This window comes from Artemia sp. Qi Xiang Cuo, chromosome 5 (genome assembly GCF_049724085.1).
Source record: "Artemia sp. Qi Xiang Cuo chromosome 5, ASM4972408v1, whole genome shotgun sequence".
Lineage (NCBI taxonomy): Eukaryota > Metazoa > Arthropoda > Branchiopoda > Anostraca > Artemiidae > Artemia > Artemia sp. Qi Xiang Cuo.
The window spans coordinates 78,821,239-78,845,452 of NC_142798.1; the positions used below are offsets into that span (position 1 = coordinate 78,821,239).

General features: G+C 35.4%; 3 protein-coding genes across 3 annotated transcripts in view; 2 read left to right on the plus strand and 1 right to left on the minus strand.

Moving 5' to 3' along the window:
* Positions 1–24,214, minus strand: part of Sap-r (prosaposin) — a 217,850-nt gene that overhangs the window by 42,179 nt on the left and 151,457 nt on the right. The gene's annotated exons all lie outside the window — the stretch shown is intronic.
* Positions 8,385–12,447, plus strand: LOC148952573 (uncharacterized). The gene is made up of 2 exons (XM_089089957.1): positions 8,385–8,473; positions 11,499–12,447. The coding sequence occupies exons 1-2, from the start codon at positions 8,459–8,461 to the stop codon at positions 12,360–12,362; spliced, it is 879 nt and encodes a 292-aa protein (XP_088946083.1). The 5' UTR covers positions 8,385–8,458; the 3' UTR covers positions 12,363–12,447.
* On the plus strand, positions 19,505–22,764 carry LOC148952574 (uncharacterized). The gene is made up of 2 exons (XM_089089956.1): positions 19,505–19,563; positions 21,717–22,764. Exons 1-2 carry the CDS (start codon positions 19,549–19,551, stop codon positions 22,677–22,679), a joined length of 978 nt encoding a protein of 325 aa, XP_088946082.1. The 5' UTR covers positions 19,505–19,548; the 3' UTR covers positions 22,680–22,764.

Genomic DNA, 24,214 nt, shown 5'->3' on the forward strand with positions numbered 1-24,214 from the left:
ATTAAATTCGAGAACCGTTAACTCAATATATCGTCAACAATGTTTCCACATCACTAAAATATTGGCAAGACTTTGTAAGATTGAAAGTTATTTTAAAATATCCTTGCACAAATTACGGTGTCCATATGTAACAAATAGATAAATGTGAATAATCCCACTCAGTTCCTTCTCTTGAAACTATGTGATAATCAATTGTGAAAAATAGGGGATTTTGAGTTTCAAATGGTGAGCATTAATTGAAATTACCCATGAAAAATATTCGCTTATGAGTTATCGATGCGATAGCAAAGATTAGAAAAGAGTGGTTTCTCTGCAAAAATATATTTAGATATCTCTGAGGGCGGGCAGAGAAAATAAGGGTTGGGAGGGGGGTTAATATCTCACAGAGATATACTTTTACACAGTGTTGAAAAATCGGTTTGTTTAGATATTTCTTGGTCCTGAATGATAGAAAAAAGTGAAAAGACAAAAGTAGAGAGTAAAAGGCTCTCTAACAGCTAAAAAATAGCTTACTTGATTGAAAAAAAATACTCACGTCTTCATATTGATCAATCACGTGACAGAAAGCTGGAGGCTTGACCATTACATGATAGGGAGCCATTGGTTGGTCTATGACTTGCTTGAAGTAGCCAACCCCTCTATCTTGCATGGAAGGCTCAGGACTTGACGGAGAGTGCACTGACGCTTGATGTGGAGCTGATAGCTCAGATAGTGCGTGAGAAGGAGCCAATGTTTGGCCTACGGCTTGTCTTGAAGGCCCAGGTAACGTCTGTTGGAGGGTGGAGGGGCCGACATTAATGTCGTGTGCAGGCACTGTGAGGGGCACAGTAAGGGCAGGGGAGTGCATGGATGGTTTCACTTGGATAGGCAGCGTGTAGCTGGGGGGTTTCGGCCAACGACCAGAGTGGACAACTGTCGTCTGTGCAGAGAGCACATTCTTGGCCCTCGCTGTCTTGGATGGTGGTGGCATGCATTATTCACAATTTGCGTTAAAAAGAAGAGAAAAAATTAGTATCTAAATAATTTGCCCCTGTTTAAAGAAAGAAAGTTAGTATCAACATCCATATAATTTTTTTTAGTTTATCACCAAGAAAGCACAACGTAAAAAATTTAGTGAAATATACTAATTGCATCCTTTTTTTTTTTGAATCTGAGAATTACGGCTCACTGAACCATTCAAAAGCCGGCCTATATAAGTCAGCCTAGTTTCTTATTTTTAGACGTTTCTGTTCTTTTCTGGTTTTAATTTTTATTTAGCATGCATTGTTTAACGCATTTAAATTATTAACGCTATTTTTTTTATCTTTCCATATCCTTTTAAAATAGCTGGTATTTATCACACCTCCATAAAAAAAAAACACCCCGAGGAAAATAACCCCACGGAAAATATCCCTGAGAAAAAAAGACCTGGACAAATATCCCCTCCCCCCCACCGCGAGATAGGGTAAAAATGCTATTCAATTTACGCATAATAGAGCAATGTATCTTTTTCTTAAACCCAATCCCCATTACTTTTCACGTGAAGAAACATTTTGTTTTCACATTACAATGGGGGTGTTAGACTTGACATACTCTTTTCACTCGAAACTGCTTTTAATTTAACGGGGAATAGTATCATTTTTTTTCAGCGGAAGCTTTGCTATCCAAATTCGTAAGGATTTAGCAAAGCCGGATATACTTTAAAGGGGGTGTCAGTAATTATCAGATAAATAAATCATTGCAATAAATCTGTAAGTCAATCCATTGCGGACTGTATATTAAGGGAATGACAGAAAGTTGACAGTTGCTTTTAGATAAGATACGGAATATATCAAAAACAGAATTATGGTCGTAAACCGTGGGGGCAGGAAGGATGGGGTTTACATAACGAAAAAAAGAGCGTATTTTACGCCTTTTATCGAGTATGAACATCATATAGTGGCGTGTGTAGATTGGTGGGGGGGAGGGTGGGGTTTAAACGAAAATATGATATGGGTAACACCGAAAAAAAATTTATTTTGAAAATAAAAAATGAAAACAGAAAATAAAATGCTAAGTGTGGCTGCCAAGACTTAAAGTTCATCAAATTTATCCATTGTTGTTTACACAGTGTCAAAATACTTTCTGAGAAATGAATCACATTGCATGCCCGTTATATACGAAATCTCAAGGGTGAATTGTTATGTAATGGGGAAAATCATATGTAAGCACGTCTCTGATTGGCTGAGAAGGGAGATGTATCCGACTCGATGATTGGCTGAGAAGGAAACACGTGATCTAACTGTTTCCGGGAAAGTCATAACATTTGACAAATTCCTGTTTTTTCATTCTCAGTGAGAAAACCATTAAACAGACATGAATTGCTGTTGACATCCATAAATGTGACAAAGTCCCGGTTTTTCAAATTCTCACTGAAAAAAACCATTAAACATCCATGAAAACAGACATAAATGTGAGAAAATTCATGTTTTTCAAATTCTCACTGACAAAAACCATAAAACATCCATAATTTGATGTTGACCTCCGAGAAAAACATCAAATAAATCGAACAACACACATATCCATCCATGAAAACAACCATAAATGTGACAAAATTCATGTTTTTCCAAGTGAGAAAATTCCTGTTTTTTCATTCTCACTGAGAAAACCATAAACCACGTGGTAATGTTCGGAGTCAATAAGGCCCTTCTACTCTTGGCCCTGTTAAAGATAGGACAAAGACCGCAATTAATGATAAGGAAAAAACAAAAGAGAGATGGGCCGAACATTTTGGGAATTTGCTTAACCGAGATAGAGTTGAAGGAAGAGATATAGAGGAAAATCAAAAAGTTTGTGATACATTGGATGTGAAGGAAGATTTGTTTTGTGAGGAGGAATTAGCGACAGTACTAAAAAGATTAAAAAACAGTAAGGTTCTAAGTTCTGATAGGGTGGTAAATGAGTTTCTTAAATTTGGCGGCTCTGAGGTTAGAAGTAAGTTACTGAAGATTATGAATATGATTTTTGAAAAAGGGGAAGTACCTGATGATTTTAGGAAAACCATAATTAAGTCACTTTATAAGAAAGGTGATAAAAGGGAGTGTGGTAATTATCAAGGCATTAGTCTGGTCTCTGTAGGTATTAAATTACTTAGTAATATAATACTTTTTAGACTGAGAGATGCCGTAGACAAAGCTTTAAGAGAAGAACATTACGGTTTTCGAAAAAGTAGAGGATGTGTCGACCGAATTTTCACTCTTAGGTTAATAATTAAAAAGTGTCTGAGTTATCAAGCACCTTTGGTCCTCAGTTTGTTTTTAGATTTTAAGCAGGCGTTTGATTCTGTTGACAGAAGAGCCTTAGCAAAGGTCTTATCCTTGTATGGTATACCAATATGATAATGTGGAAGATTGCTGGAATACTTTCAGAAAAATAACTTGTGACATTGGTGAAGGCGCATTAGGGAAGAAAGATGGAACTGCAGCTAAGCGTATCATTATCCAATCCATATTTTCAATAGGAAGAAGGAAATACCTACACAAAAATGTTTTAAGTGTAGCACAACATGAAAACAAATTGAATGTAAAGATAGAGGAGTAAGTACAGTCGTTTGATCTGAAGTAGTGTAAAAGAGAGGCCATGGATAAAATTATCAATTATCTGGGAGATAAAGCTATATGGCATAACAATGAAATATTGTACTGGCAAGTTAACAAATTGAGAGGGAGTAGTCAATGCGGACTTGGCCCAGTTAAAGATAGGACAAAGACCGCAATTAATGATAAGGAAAAAACTAAAGAGAGATGGGCCGCACATTTTGAGAATTTGCTTAACCGAGATAGAGTTGAAGGAAGATTTGTTTTGTGAGGAGGAATTAGCGACAGTACTAAAAGGACTAAAAAATAACAAGGCTCCAGGTGCTGACAGGGTGGTAAATGAGTTTCTTAAATATGATGGCTCTGAGGTTAGAAATAAGTTACTGAAGATTATGAATATGATTTTTGAAAAAGGGGAAGTACCTAATGATTTTAGGAAAACCTTAATTAAGCCACTTTATATGAAAGGTGATAAAAGTGAGTGTGGTAATTATCGAGGCATTAGTCTGGTCTCTGTAGGTAGTAAATTACTTAGTAATATGATACTTTTTAGACTGAGAGATGCTGAGAGACAAAGATGTAAGAGAAGAACAGTGCGGTTTTAGAAAAGGTAGAGGACGTGTCGACCAAATTTTCACTCTTAGGTTAATAATTAAGAAGTGCCTGAGTTTTCAAATACCTTTGTTCCTCAGTTTTACAGACTATGAGCAAGCATTTGATTCTTCAGATAGCAAAGCTTTAGCAAAGGTTTTATCTTTGTACGGTATACCAGACAAATATATTAAGGTGATTAGTGCTATGTAGGAAAATAACTCTTCTGCGGTTAAGATGGGAAATGATATTAGCAGCTGGTTTTGTATTAAATCTGGATTTAAAGAGGGCTGTGTTCTATCCCCCTTTATATGGATTATTTTGATGGACTTTGTCTTAAGGAGCACTGGAGAGGCAACGGGAGACCACGGAATCAAATGGGGAGGAAAATATCTCCTTGACTTAGATTATACTGATAATTTGTGTATCCTAGAGGAAGGTGCAAGTAAAATGAGCGGACTTTTAGAGTTTCAGCGAGTTCTGGGTGCTAGAATAGGTTTGAAAATTATATGTTAAGTAGACTAAGTCACTAATGCTAGGAATAAGTGAAGAAGAAAAGGTGAAGTTGGGTAATGAAAAGGTTGATCAGGTGGAAAGCTTCACTTACCTTGGTAGTATTATTAGTAAAGATGGTGGGAGCAGTGAAGATATCAAAAGTAGAATAGCCAAGGCTCAGGGTGTTTTTTCACAGTTAAAAAAAGTTTGGAAAAGAAGGAAGATAAGTTTACAAACCAGGATTAGACTTTTAGAAGCTACAATGAAGACAGTGGTCAAACCTTGCACTGAAGCATGGGCACTCCGATAAGCAAATGTAACTGTACTAGATGTTTTCCAGAGAAATTGCTTAAGGATTGTTCTGGGTACCCGGCTGAGTGATTCACTGTAACCTTCTCATTCTTCAATGATTCTATTTCTGCTCTATTTGCAGATGAAGAGGGTATATTGATATCAGCGCATTCACTGTATACTTCTTCTTCTCCAATGATTCTATTTCTGTTCTATTTGCAGATGAAGAGGGTGTATTGATATCAGCGCATTCACTGTATCCTTCTTATTCTCCAATGATTCTATTTCTGCTCTATTTGCAATTGAAGAGGGTGTATTGATATCAGCGCATTCACTGTATCCTTCTTATTCTCCAATTATTCTATTTCTGCTCTATTCGCAGATGAAGAGGGTGTATTGGTATCAACGCATTCACAGTATCCTTCTTATTCTCCGATGACTCTATTTCTGATCTATTTGCAAATGAAGAGGGTGTATTGATATCAGCGCATTCACTGTATCCTTCTTATTCTCCAATGATTCTATTTCTGCTCTATTTGCAGATAAAGAGGGTTTATTGATATCAGCGCATTCACTGTATCCTTATTAGTCTCCAATGATTCTATTTCTACTCTATTGCAGATGAAGAGGGTGTATTGATATTAGCGCATTCACTGTATCCTTCTTAGTCTCCAATGATTCTATTTCAGCTCTATTTGCAGATGAAGAGGGTGTATTGATATCAGCGCATTCACTGTATCCTTCTTGGTCTCCAATGATTCTATTTCTGCTCTATTTGCAGATGAAGAGGGTGTATTGATATCATCTCATTCACTGTATCCTTCTTATTCTCTAATTATTCTATTTCTGCTCTATTTGCAGATGAAGAGGGTGTATTGATATCAGCGCATTCACTGTATCCTTCTTATTCTCCAATGATTCTATTTCTGCTCTATTTGCAGATGAAGAGGGTGTATTGATATGAGCGCATTCACTGTATCCTTCTTATTCTCCAATGATTCTATTTATGTTCTATTTGCAGATGAAGAGGGTTTATTGATATCATCGCATTCACTATATCCTTCTTATTCTCCAATGATTCTATTTCTGCTCTATTTGCGGATAGAGAGGGTGTATTGATATAGGCGCATTCACTGTATCTTTCCTATTCTTCAATGATTCTATTTCTGCTCTGTTTGCAGATGAAGAGGGTGTATTGATACCAGCACATTCACTGTATCCTTCTTATTCTCCAATGATTCTATTTCTGCTCTATTTGCAGATGAAGAGGGTGTATTGATATCAGCGCATTCACTGTATCCTTCTTATTCTCCGATGATTCTATTTCTGCTCTATTTGCAGATGAAGAGGGTGTATTGATACCAGCGCATTCACTGTATCCTTATTATTCTCCAATGATTCTATTTCTGCTCTATTTGCAGATGAAGAGGGTGTATTGATATCAGCGCATTCACTGTATCCTTCTTAGTCTCCAATAATTCTATTTCTGCTCTGTTTGCAGAAGAAGAGGGTGTATTGACATCAGCACATTCACTGTATCCTTCTTATTCTCCAATGATTCTATTTCTGCTCTATTTGCAGATGAAAAGGGTGTATTTATATCAGCGCGTTCACTGTATCCTTCTTAGTATCCATTGATTCCATTTCTGCTCTATTTGCAGATGAAGAGGGTGTATTGATATCAGCACATTCACTGTATTCTTCGTATTCTCCAATGATTCTATTTCTGCTCTATTTGCAGATGAAGAGGGTGTATTGATATCAGCGCATTCCTTGTATCCTTCTTATTCTCCAATGATTCTATTTCTATTCTATTTGCAGATGAGTAGGGTGTATTGATATCAGCGTATTCACTGTATCCTTCTTATTCTCCAATGATTCTATTTCTGCTCTATTTACAAATGAAGAGGGTATATTGATATCAGCGCATTCACTGTAGTATGAGAAACCAAAACCTAAGCAATAGGGTTTCATTAACGCATTCACTGTATCCTTCTTATTCTCCAATAATTCTATTTCTGTTCTATTTGCAGATGAAGAGGGTGTATTGATATCAGCGCATTCACTGTATCCTTCTTATTCTCCAATGATTCTATTTCTGCTCTATTGGCAAATGAAGAGGGTGTATTGATATCAGCGCATTCACTGTATCCTTCTTATCCTCTAATGATTCTATTTCTGCTCTATTTGCAGATGAAGAGGGTGTATTGATATCAGCGCATTCACTGTATCCTTCTTATTCTCCAATTATTCTATTTCTGCTCTATTTGCAGATGAAGAGGGTGTATTGATAAGATCGCATTCACTGTATCCTTCTTATTCTCCAATGATTCTATTTATGTTCTATTGGCAAATGAAGAGGGTGTATTGATATCAGCGCATTCACTGTATCCTTCTTATCCTCTAATGATTCTATTTCTGCTCTATTTGCAGATGAAGAGGGTGTATTGATATCAGCGCATTCACTGTATCCTTCTTATTCTCCAATGATTCTATTTCTGCTCTATTTGCAGATGAAGACGGTGTACTGATATCCACTTTTGAAAGTTTTAAAACAAGAAAATCTAATCCTGGACCTCTTTTTTCACGTTTTTTTCTATTAAAAAGGAGCATGGATTATTTAAAACAATTATCTGCTCAAAGTATAGAGCGAAGTTGAAACTTAAAACGAGCAATAGTTTTAAAGTTACTGATTAAATCAGTTTTTTTCCAAATTATGGGGGGGGGGCAAATGCCCCCCCCCCCCCAGTCAACGCCACTGGTTCCCTTGTCCTGTCTGATCCCTTACCTTTATAGTTGCTCGAGCAGAATTTTGGACATGATGATATTAGAGTACCTAAGATCAAGTAATATTTCAAAATTGTAATAAAGAGCAAAAATAAGATGTTGAAGCTTTTAACGACAGCCATTGATTTTCCGAAAATTTAAATAGATAAAAAAACAATCTAAAACAATAAAGTGTAGCTAAATAAAATGATCAGATTGGTAAATAGTCTTTGAGCTGCAAAAATCTTTGAGCGGCAGATTTTTTATTTTTTTATTTTTTTATTTTTTTTTTGTCACAGTCAAGACGGATCTTCACTATTTCTACGAAGTAAAGTCATCGGTGATCAGCGACTAAGGCCCACTAATTATCCTGAATGGGGGAGGGTGACAATTTCATAGAGAAGGCAATGTAGGTTGGATAAATTAAACGCTTTTGTATGACAGAAATTTCGCTTTGTTAATCAATAGATTTCAAAAAATCTTATCGTTCCAAAAATATAAAATCACCAATTTTCAATTTCGAGGATCACCAATTTTCTCAAAAACCTGAAAAACGCGGCTACTAGGTTTTGACAGATTTCCAGCTTCAACTTTGTGTCAAGGATAAATCAATGACCCTATGAATTACGTTAATAACTGTAAACAATATCTAACCCTTTCGGATGAGATTGCATCTGTAAACATAAATACTCCCAATATATATACCAGAGACACAAAGAAATCTGTATCAGTTGGATTCAATCAAAGAAAGAGATAGCAAGATGTTTTTCTTCCTAGTAAGTTTTTTTTTTCCAACTCTATTTTTGTTTGGCAACGTTGAATGTTCAGCGAAAGCAAACTTTATGTAGTATTAAATAAAAAAAAAAGTTTTTTTTAGCTGAAAGTAAGGAGCAATATTAAAACGAACATAAATTATTCTGTTCGTCTCGCTCTTTCGAAATTATTCTCAACGTCTCGCTATTTACGCTAAAGTTTTTTATTGTTTAAAAAAAAAAAAAAGAGTTGTGAGAAAGAGTGAAACTTTAGCGTAAAGAGCGAGACGTTAAGGATGGGACAGCCCCTTTCATATATGGAATAGTTTCTGTTCGTTTTAAGTTTTAATGTCGCTCCTTACTTTCAGTTTAAAAAGTTTTTTTTTATTTAGTTTTTGAACGTTTTTGAATTAATGCATGTTTTGATTTTGGCTCACCGTAGATCAATAATTAAAACAAAATTTGCATATCAGTTTCACTTTTATTTGGCTATATGGCTTTCTCGAAAGCTGTTTAATTTTATTTATGAACGTTTTTATTAGTAATAAATATTCGTAACTTACGAATTAACATACGTAACAAACTTCTATATTCATATATTTTTAATACATATATTAGGGGGTTCGCCCCTAGTCAATACCTCGCTCTTTACGCTAAAGTTCGAATTTTTTTCCAATTCTTTAAAAACGACCCCTTAATCAGAAAGGCCGTTAATTAGAATTAATAGCTCTTATGAAAGTACTAAAAAAATCTTTGGCTTAAAAGGCGAAGTATTGACTAGGAGGCAAACCCAGGCGAACCCAATCATATACGTTATAATTTCTGTTCGTTTTAAGTTTTGATGTTGCTCCTTACTTTCAGTTGAAATTTTTTTATTTATTTAATCTCTGATCGTTTTTTAAATAGTGCTGAGAAATCCGGTGCCCCCTTCATAGCACTGTCCCTTCCCCCATGAAAAGACCCTCCTACGTAACCCCCGACCCATCCCACCAACTACCAGAAAAAATCACCCCTGAAAACGTCTGTATACTCCCCAATAACCAATACTATATGTAAACACTGGGTAAAGTTCATATCTTTCAGTCCTCCCCCCAGGGACTTTGGGGGATAAAGTTATCCTAAAAGACATAGTTTTTATATTTTCGACCATGCTGAACAAAATGAATATCTCAAAATTTTGATCGGGTGGCTTTGGGAAAAATGAGCGTGGGAGGGGGCCTAGTTGCCCTCCATTTTTTGGTCACTTAAAAGGGCACTAGAACGTTTAATTTCCGTTTGAATGAGCCCTCCCACGATATTCTAGGATAGTTGGGTCGATACGATCACCCCTGGGGAAAAAAAACACGCATCTGTGATCTTTCTTCTGGTAAAAAAAATACAAAACTCCACATTTTTCCAGATAGGATCTTGAAACCTCTACAGTAGGGTTCTCTGATACGCTGAATCTGATGGTGTGATTTTCATTAAGTTTCGAAAAGAACCATTAAAATTCTTTTAGGGAGTGTTTGCTCCTTTTTTCGAAAATCAGGCAAATTCTCTCAGGCGCGTAACTTTTGATGGGTAGACTTGGAAGATTAAACGTGATAAAATTTACATATATGAAATCAGCATAAAAATCTGATTCTTGTGAGATATCTACTGGTATCAACATTATGGTATCCGTATCAATATAACCTGGGTCGCTCCTTATTTACAGTTCGTTACCACGAACTGTTTGATAAAAAGATCTGACTTAGAAGTATCAAGGAGATTTATCCCTCTGGACCCATCTAAGGTCTATTCGTATCTGAAAACCAAGATTTTCTAAGAATTTTTAGTTTTTGTTTAAAAATAGGAAGTTTTTAGGGCAATATTACATTTTCGACAGCGTTGCCACGTCGAACGGGGGAAATAAATTATCGAAACCGATTAATTAAATTTGACAACGCTTATCTTCTTTAAAATCAAATATTAGCAATCTGTTGATTCCCAAAGACTACACCTTCAAAGAGAAGCTACGTTATTAAGCTGTTTGGTACGATTTTTTTAAAGCTTTTTTTTTGCTCATTTTTTTTACCCAGGTTTCTTTTTCTAAATTTTGTACCCATTGCTATAATCTACACTAAATGGGGAGACTATATAGCGTTATTTGCGTGTTGAGAAGCAAAGCCGGTTTAGCCTTCCATTGATATTCGTGATTAATAGAAAACTGTCAGAACGTTATTCCCGAGAAAACAAGAATTGGCTATATTAGAAAGCAAATCCGATCCGGCAGTGGAAACTGTTTCTGCCTAGTAGTTCTTAGCTCTCAATTCAAATCATTACACTCATGACTTGAATAAAACTTTTAATTTCGAATTTTTCTTTATTTTGTGATTAATAACTTCAAGAAATAATTAATATTTTTTTAAAACTATGTAAAATCATAAACGAGATCAATTATTAAAGCTAGTTTATCGAGCATTATATATATTGCTATGTAATATATATATGTATATATATATATATATATATATATATATATATATATATATATATATATATATATATATATATATATATGGTGCTAAGACTGGGTTGCTTTTGGAATAAAAGTGGACCTTTAAGGCACTGTTTCCCACTTTTAAATAGAGAGTAGAGATCCCTTGGAGCAAATTCAGGAGATGGAAGACTGCCCTCCACAGTAAACGTTCCGTTGCAGTCAGGTACAGTTAATACCATACAACTGACTTTAAAGCAGAACAGAAATGGAATTTGAATATTAGAAAATAACAATTCAATAATCTTAATTTGTAGATTGCATCCAAGTTGCTTATATCAAGTTATAAGTACAAATTCATTCACTAACTGAGTCAATTGGTTTAGGTGGTTACAGCAGAAAATCTCCTGCTATAAAGTTTGTAACATGATTAAACAAAACAAAAACTAATACATAAACTAAAACGAGAACCGATCATTTTCGCCTTTTTCCTTTTTTTATAAACCAAATGGATACCAGTTAATGAATCTTAAAATTTTCCAGAGATACTATTTCTATAAAACAATCATAACTTGTATATTTTCTTTACAGGCCGTCGTATACGCAGCTTTGGCCTGCTCATTTGCCGCACCTTCCAATTACGGGTATGCACCAGCAGCAGATCAAAGCGCGTACGCACCAGCTGCAGCATACGGCGGTTCAAATCTCAGAGCACCTACCATGGATGAAATGAAAGAAATGCCAACGGCTCAGCCTCCACCACGTGATTATCAATTCAGCTATAATATCAACGATGAGATGTCTGGGTCTCTAAACCAAAGAGTCGAGCAACAAAAGAACGGTGTTATTACTGGAGCGTATGCCTACACAGCACCAGACGGAAAACTAATGACAGTAAACTACGTTGCTGATGATAAAGGCTTTCGTCCAGTAATGAGTGAAGCTCAAGCACCAGTTATGAAAACTAACACCGCCTCCACCTACACCATGAGCCTCCCCGATTCCGCCGAGCCAATAGAAGTGTCAATCACTCAGCAAGAAATGGAAGCAATGCGCAACAAAGTACAAGAAAATGAACAGCCACTAGCTTACCCTCAAAATCAACAAAATGTACCAATGAAATATACTGACTCTGCATATGCTGCTGCTACTGCACCAGCCATAAGGGAACCGGTAAAAACCTACCCAACTCCTCAACAAAGCGCAATACAAACACCATATCAATATGATGCTTCTGCATATGCAGCTCCTGCACCAGCTAAAAACGACCCAGTGGAAACCTACCCAGCTATCCAGGAAAGCTATAGTCAAGTACCTGGAGCTCCAGAGCAATATAGTGCACCTGCCACAGCCAATGTTGATCCAGAACAGACCTACAGAGCCCCATCACCAGTCACGACTATAGTTGAAACCCCATTCCAAGCAGAGCCTCGGCCAGTCAGTTACTATAGATAATTATTTGTATGGATCTGTTTTTTTTTTACTCTAGAAATATTTTTGTATCGTTTAAAGAGATGGAATAAACACGTTGTTTCTATTGCATGCACTTAACTAAGTTAGATTCTAACTCCCACAGGGGTTTTCTGGTCCGTAAGAAAAATGATTTTTAATCCTTACCAGACACAATGCCCGAACCAAAAATCATTTTTTTTTTTGCAATAATAGAGACCGGGCCATCCATGCAATTCTGGCAAGCTACGATTTCAGAGATTTCGATTTTGATAATTTCGTATTATTTTTATAGTCACGGTTGCAGCACAAGCTGCAAGTAGTAAAAAGCGAACCACATCCAAAAAGTTATAAAAACACGTCTTGAATAAAACTGCCTAGTGAGACAAAATTGCCATTTGACACTGATTCACGAATGGTAACCTTTATTTCGTTTCATCTTAAAAGTAAAATTTTAGTACGAAAAGAAATTTAGTAATTTCGAAAATAAAACTGAAATCCCTCGATAATGGCGTTAGATCGAAATAAATATGCATCATTGGAATCATCGCGGTTGAAGACCCTGAATTGGGGGATTACAGTCCCCGAAACTGAACATCAAGGAAAATCACATTTGCATCGGTAGCACTGTCTCTTTTGTTTTAGGACTAGCGGGTTACCGGAACATCATACAGATGTTTACTGGCTCATTAAAAATCGTTTCTAGTATCTACGTGTTTCTTATGAATTCTGCCATCTACAAGTGCCATATGGCACTAAAAATGGCACTTTGTGCCATATGTTAAGATGTGGGGCTAGCGGGTAGACAGAACATTGTAGAAATATGTTCAATAACTCATATTGCTCAAATCTATATTCTTGCTAAAAAGATCACCATCTGCAAGTGCCAAATAGCACTAAAAACGGCACTTTAGGTGCCATGTGTTAAGTGGAAAAGCTGGAGTTAGTGGAACTTTTTAGAGATATTTAATGGCTTATTTGAAAGCTATTGCTCATATATACGTGCTTTTTATCAATTCTAACGTTCGTATGCCATATAGCATTGAAAGCGGAACTTTTGGTGCAACTTCTTAATTGGACAATTTGGAAGCATAAAATCGTACCATTGTTATAATTATGGTCCAGAACCCTTACCTGGAGGTTTACAAAAAAACTAATGTATACTCCCCCTCCCAGCCCCCTTAATAAGTTTCATTAGTCCGTTGAGAGAATTCGCTATGAATTCTTAGTCTTAACGATCAGCCAACGTTGAGGCTCTCAAAATGATTTTTAAGATATCAAATGTTCTTAAGAGGAAGAAATTTATAGAATAACAAATACTTGGGTTTCAAATTTCCAAATGACTGTTCCTTTATATAATCCCTCCCCTCCCCCTGTTCGCAAAAGTTCAGCTTCACCAAATATAGTTTAATGCTCTCACTCTTCATACAAGAAACTTTAATCAACTCAATATTTTAATATATTTTAGTATAATACACAATTACAAATATATTTGCTGAATAAGGTACCCTAACTATGCTTTTGGTGATGACATGCCATAGTTCCTGGGAAAAGGGCTATTAGTTAGGCAATTATGGTCCTAATAAAACCAATAGATTGAATGCGATCCATCATCAGCCGCCGTAGTTCAGTTACCAAAGTGATTGGAGAGGTGTAGGCACATGGTTCTGGAACCACTCGAAGTTGCATGTTCAAAGAAGGATTACTTATTATTACATTTACTTATTCATATGATTTATTTATTTTTTAACGATGTAATAGACATGATAAAGCTATAATGTATATAGAGAAATCATAGCCCTAAAAAAACTTATGCATTTTTTTTTCTCTGATACTTTTCTAGTTGTCTGCTTCTAGTTGTTACTTTCCAACTTTTTCTTGTTTATTGCTATTCCACACCTGTATGTCAGAAGTTTTTGGGTGTTTATCAGAAGAAGGGCTGATTTTTTTTTGGGCAGGTGACGCCTCTGCTCCTACCTATCATTCAAGAAACCAACAGCCATCACGTATATGATGAATGCCTAACTGAATATTTTTAATTTTCAGAAAAGTTGCTCTTTGATCCTCTCACAGTAGAGATATCTAGATGTCTTTACTGTGGATCCTCAAAGCCAAACCCGACAAAGTTGTAAAAAATAAAATAAAAAAGACAAACTTATATTATATACAGTCTACGGCCCATTAGAATACTTCTTTCTTTATTTAGCTTTTTTTTTTCTTCGCACAAAACAATACATTCTGTATATATATCAAAGTCTCTCCTACTATATTTTGTAAAGTTGTTGACAGATTGTCGATTTCTATCTTTTACATTTTTTTTAGTATTTTCCAATTTTTTTTTTTAATATTTTCCATCAGATAAAAGATAATGAAGCGCCCGAAAGTTTCCCCAGTATGTTTAATTTCCTTTCTAGTAACTTTGACCTTGGTAAAAAGGAGTCCATCCATTATTTATTAATGGTCTCTTGTGTATATATATATATATATATATATATATATATATATATATATATATATATATATATATATATATATATATATATATGTTCTTGAGAACATCAAAATCGCAAACCAATTGATCCGGTGAGAAAAAAGAAGAAAACAAACAACCTAGGAGGAAGAATTCTTGGAGGGTCTTTAAGAAGAACTTCCCTGCACAAATGCATTGGAAAAGATGCCCCAAGAATTTTTTTTAAATGGGAGCAAAACGGCAACAGCAACTGATCTGAAACTACAAATGTACTGTTTAATTGAGAAAAATAAAAGGGATAACAATGTTAAATGTTGTTATGGATTAACGAGCCTATTTCGTAGAAGCGGACATATGAGATATTAGAAAGAAGAGATTTGTTCGTAAGTCACAAAATATACATACGACAGGGTTTTCGGAACTAAAACATATTTGTCGTACTAAAAAATCGATTGGAGTGCCTGGAGGAGCATATTTAATTTTTAAATTGATAATTGGTTATTCAATTGATAATTATTCAATTTAATTGATAATTCAATGTAATTGATTGCTAAAAGGAAGTTTTCTAATCAAGAAGGTCAATGAGGGAGGGGCAGCACTGGCTTCTTCCCTAGATTTTAAAAATACAAGTTTTTAGGTCTTTTCATTGAGGAAAATGCCTTTTATATTTTTATCATGAAAATTAAAAAAAATAACAAAATTGTCCCCACCCTCCTAGATTTTGAAGAACAAGCTTTGCCCCTTTACATTAGACTACCGTGCATAAACGCCATAGTTTCCAATGCCGTTTTTAGGCTAATTTGAAACCGCAGGAAGGTTTGCTTCATAGCGAACAGTCAAAAAGATTCCTTTAATTTTGCTTGGTAATCATACGCCAAAAAAAAAGAAAAAAGGGTGTATTTAGTGCTTCAGCAGAGCAAGAAAATCAAATTACATTTTGTAAAATATAAAATAATTTTGCAAAAAAATAACATAAATTATTCACAGCTGTGGGTGATACAACATAATCCTGATTGCAGTTTTGAAATTTATAATCTACAAATTCAGTTAGGATCATCAAACCGGTAAAGAGCAAGTACTACCTTATTCTATACTCGCAACAGGGGCAGCATTTAAAGATCATATGCTCTTCCCTTAAGCATACCTGCCATTCTCTTAAAGCAAAAACATTCATAAGAATGCATCAAGCATGAACAAAAATTGTTATAGTGGGTCAAACATAGTTGTACTGCAGTTTTCCCCCCTCCCTAAAAACCAAGGCCGTATTCTGGGGGGGGGGGCGTTCCCCGGTTGGACCCCCCCCCCCCGAAATTTTTGACCGAGTCGAAAATAAGTCGAAAATTAGTAAACCCTAGGTAAAAATCATTAAAATTAGTCGAAAACTGAGTCAAAAATTAGTAACCCCCCCCCCCCCGAAAAAAAATCCTGGATCCGCGCCTGCTAAAAACCATCTGTTTCCATCCACAGTTCAGTTATGCTTGTCTCCACAATTATAAGCCCTTGTGGTTATATATGTGTAAAAAGATTCACAATGGGAGGGGAAGGGTAGGCCATAGGGTTTTTTCTAAAGCGAAAAGTAGATTGAGATCCTTCGTTTCCTAGGGAAAGTGGCAGAAATTATATATGGGATAAGGGAGTACAGTGGTGTCAACTGAAAGGGGGGAAATTGGCCCCCTAAAATTTAAAACAGATTTCCCCTTTAATTTTCGTGAATTGACACCACTAAAAGTAGCTGGAAAATATCCCGGAAGTAATAAAAATCGGAATCCCGGATTCTGAATCGGAAAAATCCCGGTAGTGAAAAAATCGGAAGTAAGTTGAAAAAGGACGCTTAAAGACAAAAACATCCAGTACTTGCCAAACTTAATCAATTTTATCAATTTTTCAAAATGTTCCTGCAAGAGAAGTTCTTTGACGCTTCTAAAGGAAGGACATCTCGCGTAGTAAATATGACAAAAATAATACCCCAAGGAATCTACTTTCAATGATAAAAATGTTTTTGTCTTTTCTAATATTTATTTATGTTACTTATCTAGCCTCCTGAGTTCATTATAAAAGTTTATGCTGAGAAGGTTAAGCTTCTCTTCAAAAACAAGCTGAGGCTATAAAAGAAAAATTAAAATTTTTAAAATCTGCAAAATGAGTGAAATCCATGTGACAGATTACAACAATTTCAAGATATCATCGTTCTCAATTGGGAATACCTGAAAGCTTCACAATTATTGTTCATTTAGTGGTTCACAAATAATAACACACTAAATGACTCTGGGAGGACGGAGAGTTCTCCCTTTTGACTGTGAGCAGATTCAACTTATCATCAAATTAACTGGACTATAGCTCCAATCAAGAAGACATGCATATATGCCCGTTGAAATTTCACTGAGAGGGTCTGTATTTGTCTATTTCTTTCTTTCTTATTTTGGGGGGAGGGGGGGCTCTGAACTTTTTTTTGGCTTGATAAGGTTATATCTTTCTCAGTTTTACAACATTTGACTGTTTGTATATTGTTTAGCAATCTAACATGGGGGGGGGGGGGTCTTTTGTCCTGTCTGGTCCCTTCCAGAAGCGGCTCTAGAGGAGGGACAGAATGGCCACTTGCCCCGGGCACAGAAACTTTAGGGGCACGAATTTTAAAACAAATAATCTGACGGTTACAATCATTTTGTAATTTTTGAAATTCTTATTAAAATAAAGTAGAGAGCGTAGTTAATAAATGAAAATAGTTAATAAATTACTAATTAAAATAATAATAATTAAACAGTTTAATTAATAAACTAAAGACAATTATCTTAATAAATGACAATTTTGTTAACATTTGACCTGAAAATATTGTGGGAGACATGAGAGACAGAACAGGAGTTTCAAGATTTTGCCCCGGGCGCAAGAGAAGCCAGAACCCCCACTGATCCCTTTCTCTCTGGGCGTTCGAGCAGAATTTTGGACATGATGATATTACCGTCCCCAAGATCAAATGATATTTCTAAATTTTAATGGAACGCAAAATTAAAACGTTGAAGTTTAGCAATTGATTTTTTGAAAGTTTAAATAAATAAAAAAAAATATATAAAAAGTTAAAGTATGCAGCTGAACAAAATGGTCAGATTGGTAGGTACTCTTTTACTAAATGGACTCTTTTATATAGTGCTAGTTTGGTTAGTGCTAATGAAATAAAATAAAACAGGATGAATATATAATAGTTTAGAAACAAATTTGGGCTATATATTTACACATTAGGGGGTGGGGGGCAAAGCATAGCATATATTAAATACGTAGCCTAACCTAACCTAGGTACCTTCCCCCTCCCCCCCCCCGAAAAAAAATTAAATACAGTTCTTGCCTTTGTTTATATCCCAGAAGGCAGCGTAAACCTGTTTTTCATCACGCGTCTTGGTCTATTTCGTGACTTTTCGCATTGCCGTATATGAAAGTCCGTTTAGTAAAAGAGTACCGATTGGTAAATAGTACATAAAATTAGTTTACGAAGTCATTGAGTTGCAGATTTTTTTATTTTTTTTTATTTAATTTTTTTTTTGTCACGGTCGCGACCGATCTCCCCTACTTCTACGAAGTAAATGCATCTCTGCAAAGGTGATCAACAGACTAAGACCAGCTAATCAACCTGCAGGGTTAATTTCATAGAGAAGGCAATATCGGCCAGATAAATTAAACTTTTTTGTACAACAGAAACTTCGGTACTTATGTACTATCTGCAACACACGCGAAAAGTGAAGTTTGGTTAATGCTAATGAAATAAAACAGGATGAAAATATAATAGTTTAGAAACAAATTTCAGCTATATATTTTCACATTAGGGAGAGTGGGAGGGGGGGTAAAGCATAGCATATATTAAATAACAAAGCATATATTTAATAACAAAAGCATGAAGAACAATAGGGAAATCTTTTTGTAAGACAGTGAAGATAATTTGAATGAATGTTTCGGCCCTAAGTCCAAGGGCCATCCTCAGCAAGACAAAAATATATAAAAGAAAAAAGACTGACAACAACATGCAACCAATCAAACCAAAAATAAAAATTTTTTCAGAGCAGTCCCAGCATCCTTACTTCCGCGAAGTTCAACCATTTAAGCGAAGTTAGAGTCCTGGTTGAACTTCGCTGAAGTAAGGATGCTGGGATTGCTTTGAAAAAATGCTGTTGTGAGTCTTTTTTCTTTTATATATTTTTGTCTTGCTGAGGACGGCCCTTGGACATAGGGCCGAAACATTCATTCAAATTATCTTCACTGTCTTGCAAAAAGATGTCCCTATTGTTCTTCGTGCTTTTGTTCTTTGTTATGGAAAGGCAATGTGGTCTTCGTCACTATATATTAAATACGTAACCTATATTAAATACGTATATAATATGGCGCGTGTGTTACAAATAGTACATAAGTACCGAAACTTCACTTTGTTAATTAGTAGATTTCGAGATTTTTTCGCCGTTCCAAAAATTAAAAGTCATCAATTTCCGATTTTCTTAAAAACTTGAAAGGCATGGATACTAGATTTTGACAGATTTGTTCTATTTTTGTGTCAAGGATAAATCAATGAACCCTAGTACAGATTTAAAGATAGGGATAAATCTCGAATTACGTCAATAACCCCAAATCGTAAACAAAATTTAACCCTTTTGATCTATAAACAAACATACTCCCAGTATATATACCAGTGACGTATAGAAATCTGTATCAGTTGAAGTCAATTAACGAGAGAGATAGCAAGACATGGTTCTCTTCCTAGTAAGTTCCTTTTCCTACTCTATTTTTGTTTGGCAACAATATGTTGAATATTCAACAAAATCATACGGCTTAATCCCAAGTAGACCTCCTTTTCCTTGGCATCATCACTGGTTAAGCAACATGTATAAAAACGAAAATTAAAAGATAGGACCAAAAGCAAAATTTGTTTAATATACAAAAATCGATCTTGATTAAAGTACCAACGACATTAAAATAAAAAAGAAGTTTAGCCCCCCCCAGACCTTTAAGGCCTATTTATATTAGAAAAACGTGTATTTTTAAGGTTTTCGTTTGATTGTTTCAAAATTAGGAAGTTTTAAGGGCAGTATGACATTTTCGACATTGTTGCCACATTTAACGGAGAAAGTAAACAAACAACTGATTTAATCAAATTTGACAACACTTTTCGTCTGTCAAATTTAAACATTGACGATCTGTTGATTCCCACCCATAGACAGCTACACCTTCAAAGGAAAACTATGTTCTTAAGCTGTTTGGTGCAATATTTTTTAGCTTATTTTTTGCTCCTTTTGTACCCACGTTTCTTCTTTTTTTAAATTTGTCGCCCTTTGCTATAATCTAAACTAAATGGGGGGACTTAAGTTTTATTCGCAAGCTGAAAGCGAAGCGAGTTTAGCCTTCCATTGATATTCGCGACCACAGTATATAAATTATAGGTTAGGTTTATTAGCTATATCTTTATACTGTGTTCGCGACTAACGGAAAACTGTCCGACCGTTATTCGCGAGAAGACAAGAATTACGTATATTAGAAAGCAAATTCAGTCCAACAGTGGAAAGTGTCTCTGCCTAGTAGTTCTTAGTGCTAAATTCACATTATTGCACTAATAATTCAAATAAAACTTTTGATTTCGATTTTTCTTTGCGATTTTGCGATTAATGACTTCAAAAAATCGTTCATATTTTCGAACTATGTAAAATCATGACAGATCAATTATTAACGCTAGTTTATCGCCATTGGTTTTTGCAACGAGCACTTTTCTGCCACTAAGACACGGCTAGTCGCGAAAATCTGCTTTAAGCGCCAAACCTATGGCAAACATTAACACATGGGGCTCAAAACCTTTAAAAAAACTAAAAAAGAAGAATTACGAGAAAAATTTAAGAAAAAAAAAAAAATGTAAAAATCTTGCTGATTGTGGAATGGTAAATGAAGTCAGCGCTTTTAATACTCTTAAACACCTGACTAGGATTGCCACCCAGTGAGAAAAAAACACCAGATTTTATTGATTTTTTGGTTGATTTGGTAATTTTCTCCAATAATGTAGTGATTTATGTTCTGATTTAGTATTTGTTTTTTGTTTAGGCAATATAAAAAAATCACCAGAAATAGTGATAAATCGCTACCCCACATCTGATTGCTATAGGTATATGAAATTTACGGGAGTTCAATAAATGAAAAGCTGCTTCCGTATTAAAGTTGATTTGAAATTAAGAAAACCCGGGGTGGTACATTTTTTCCCCCATAGTCTTAAGACTGTGTCAATTTTGCAAGAAAGTAGGAATAGAAAAGACAAGTTATACAGACTGCATTGTACGGACAGAACACTACATATGTTCTACGTTAGAAAAATACTACAGCAGGAAATCTCCTGCTGTTAATCTGAAGTTTTAAACAAAACAAAAGTAAACTTTCTGAGAACTGATCATTTCCCCCTATTTCCTTTTTTTTAATAAACCACAAGCACTAAACGTCATAACATCTAAAAGGAAAATCCGTCAAAACCACTAACCGTCTTAATATCTAAAAAAATTTATAAGTTTATATAATAGTAATAAGTATATAATAGTTTAGCAACAAATTTTGGCTATATATTTTGGCATAGCATATATTAATACGTAACCTAACCTAGCCTAGGTACCTTTTCCCCCCTAAACACCAAAAAACTAAAGTTTTAAAATTTTAGATGTTATGACGGTTTTTAATTTTTATGGCGGTTTTAAAATTTTAGATGTTATGACGGTTAGTGGTTCTGACGGATTTTCTTGTCGATGTTATGACAGATTTTGTAGACAAAATGACGTTGGTTCTCCTGACGGTTAGATGTTATGACGCCTTCCCAACCAAATGGATAGCAGTTTTATATAAATTATTTATATAAAACAATCATAACTTGTATATTTTCTTTACAGGCCGTCGTATACGCAGCTTTGGCTTGCTCACTTGCCGCACCTTCTTATTACGGGTATGCACCAGCAGCAGATCAAAGCGCGTACGCACCAGCTGCAGCAAACGGCGGTTCAAATCTCAGAGCACCTACCATGGATGAAATGAAAGAAATACCAACAACTCAGCCTCCACCACGTGATTATCAATTCAGCTATAATATCAACGATGAGATGTCTGGGTCTCTAAATCAAAGAGTTGAGCAACAAAAGAACGGTGTGATTACTGGAGCGTATGCCTACACAGCACCAGACGGAAAACTAATGACAGTAAACTACGTTGCTGATGATAAAGGCTATCGTCCAGTAATGAGTGAAGCTCAAGCACCAGTTATGAAAACTAACACCGCCTCCACTTACACCATGACCCTACCGGACTCGGTTGAGCAAATAAAAGTATCAATTACTCAGCAAGAAATGGAAGCAATGCGAAACAAAGTACAAGAAAATGAACAGCCACTAGCTTACGCTCAAAATCAACAAAATGTACCAATGAAATATACTGCCTCTGCATATGCTGTTGCTACTGCACCAGCCATAAGGGAACCGGTGAAAACTTACCCAGCTCCTCAACAAAGCACAGTACAAGCACCAGATCAATATGGTGCTTCTGCATATGCAGCTCCTGCACTAGATAAAAACGAACCAGTTGAAACCTACCCAGCTTCTCAACAAAGCGCAATACAAACACCAAATCAATACGATTCCTCTGTATATGCTGCTCCAGCACCAGCTAAAAACGAACCAGTAGAAACCTACTCAGATCCCCAGGAAAGCTATCCACAAACACCTGAAGCTCCAGAACAATATAGTGCTCCTGCCACAGTCAATGTTGATCCAGTCCAGACATATAGAGCCCCATCCCCTGTCAAGACTACAGTTGAAACCCCAATCCAAGCAGAGCCTCGGCCAGTCAGTTACTATAGATAGTTATTTATTTGTATGAATCTGTTATTTTTTTTAATCTAGAAATATTTTTGTATCTTTTAAAGAGATGGAATAAACACGTTTTTATTGCAAACGCTTAACTAAGTCAGTTTCTAATTCCCACGAAATATTTTTCCAAAATAGCCCTTAGGTCCGTAGAAAAAAAAATAGTTTTTAAATTCTTATCACACACTTTCCGAGCCAGTTTTTTTTTTTTGTAACAATAGAGGCCATCCAATGAAATTCTGGCTGACTTTGATTTCAGAGATTCTCCTTTTACTTCTTTCGAACTAGTTTTATAATTCCGACAAAGCAGTACAGACAATTCTGAAAGCCACTTGCCAGAAAGCTTGGACTTCAGAATACTCTTCTATCAATATTTATGATTTAAAAAAAGAAAAGAAAAATATGACCGGATCAAATGTTCAGAATAATTACTTGAAGATACACGATTTGTACACGATAAAAGTACTCAAGTACTTTTATCGTGTACAAACCTAGCAACACGATTATCAAACCAAGCAATTCATCCCATAATCAAATCAAACTAACTGCTACGTATTTTATGGAGTTGAAACACCTTTTAAATATATGTCTGTCCAGGCATAGACGCAGTGGACTAGGGCGGGGGGGGGGCGGGGTCCCTCTACTAAAGTTTTGGTCGCGACGTACTTTATAAGGGTTCTAAGACTACTTTCATAGCCACCACACACTTTCGATTTTAGTCATTTTTTTTTATTTTTCTGGGAATAGCTGAAAATGGTCTAATTATACACGACTTAAAATCAATGAAAGAAGATCAGTCTCTGTCGGTAAAAAACAAAAGTGGAGTAATTTTAATAATGAGATCACTCAAATCAGTCATTAAAGACGATCACCTGTAAATCCACAGTCTTTCCCTCCAAAAACGATAATTTGGCTAATGACGCCTCTGCCTCTACCTCTCATTCAAAGAACCAACAGCCATGGTATCAAATGTATATGACGAATGTCTACCCGGATATTTTTAATTCACATAAAGAAAGAAAAACGAGCAAAAATGGGGTTTTTATAGGCCAAATGAAAGTACTGAAAAAACACAACAAAACCAATATTTCGAGAGGACAAACGTCTCTCTTCTTTAGCGCGAAACGAAACAATGTATCCAAGGAAAGTGCCAAAAAAAAAAACAACAAAAACTAACGCGGAAAACCAATGTGAAAAGAACCAAAAAACCAAAGAAAAAACCAAAAACTTAAAAGATGAATAAAATTCAATAAAAGCCAAAAATTATAGGAATTAAAAACAAATACCTAACAACCATAAAAGCGAGTTATTCGCCAATATCCGCGATTTGAACAAAACCCAAAAAATTATGAACTGCCATCGACGGATACAAGCGAACAACTGAGAAAGAAAAGAAAACAATTCATTCACTCAAAAACAAAACGAACCAGCAATTAAATAAGTTGGAGAACTATGTCATCTGACTTCGGATTTTAATTATTGCATTTCTTGCAGACACCGTTTGAGACCTAAGGGGTTGTTCACGTGTTTGA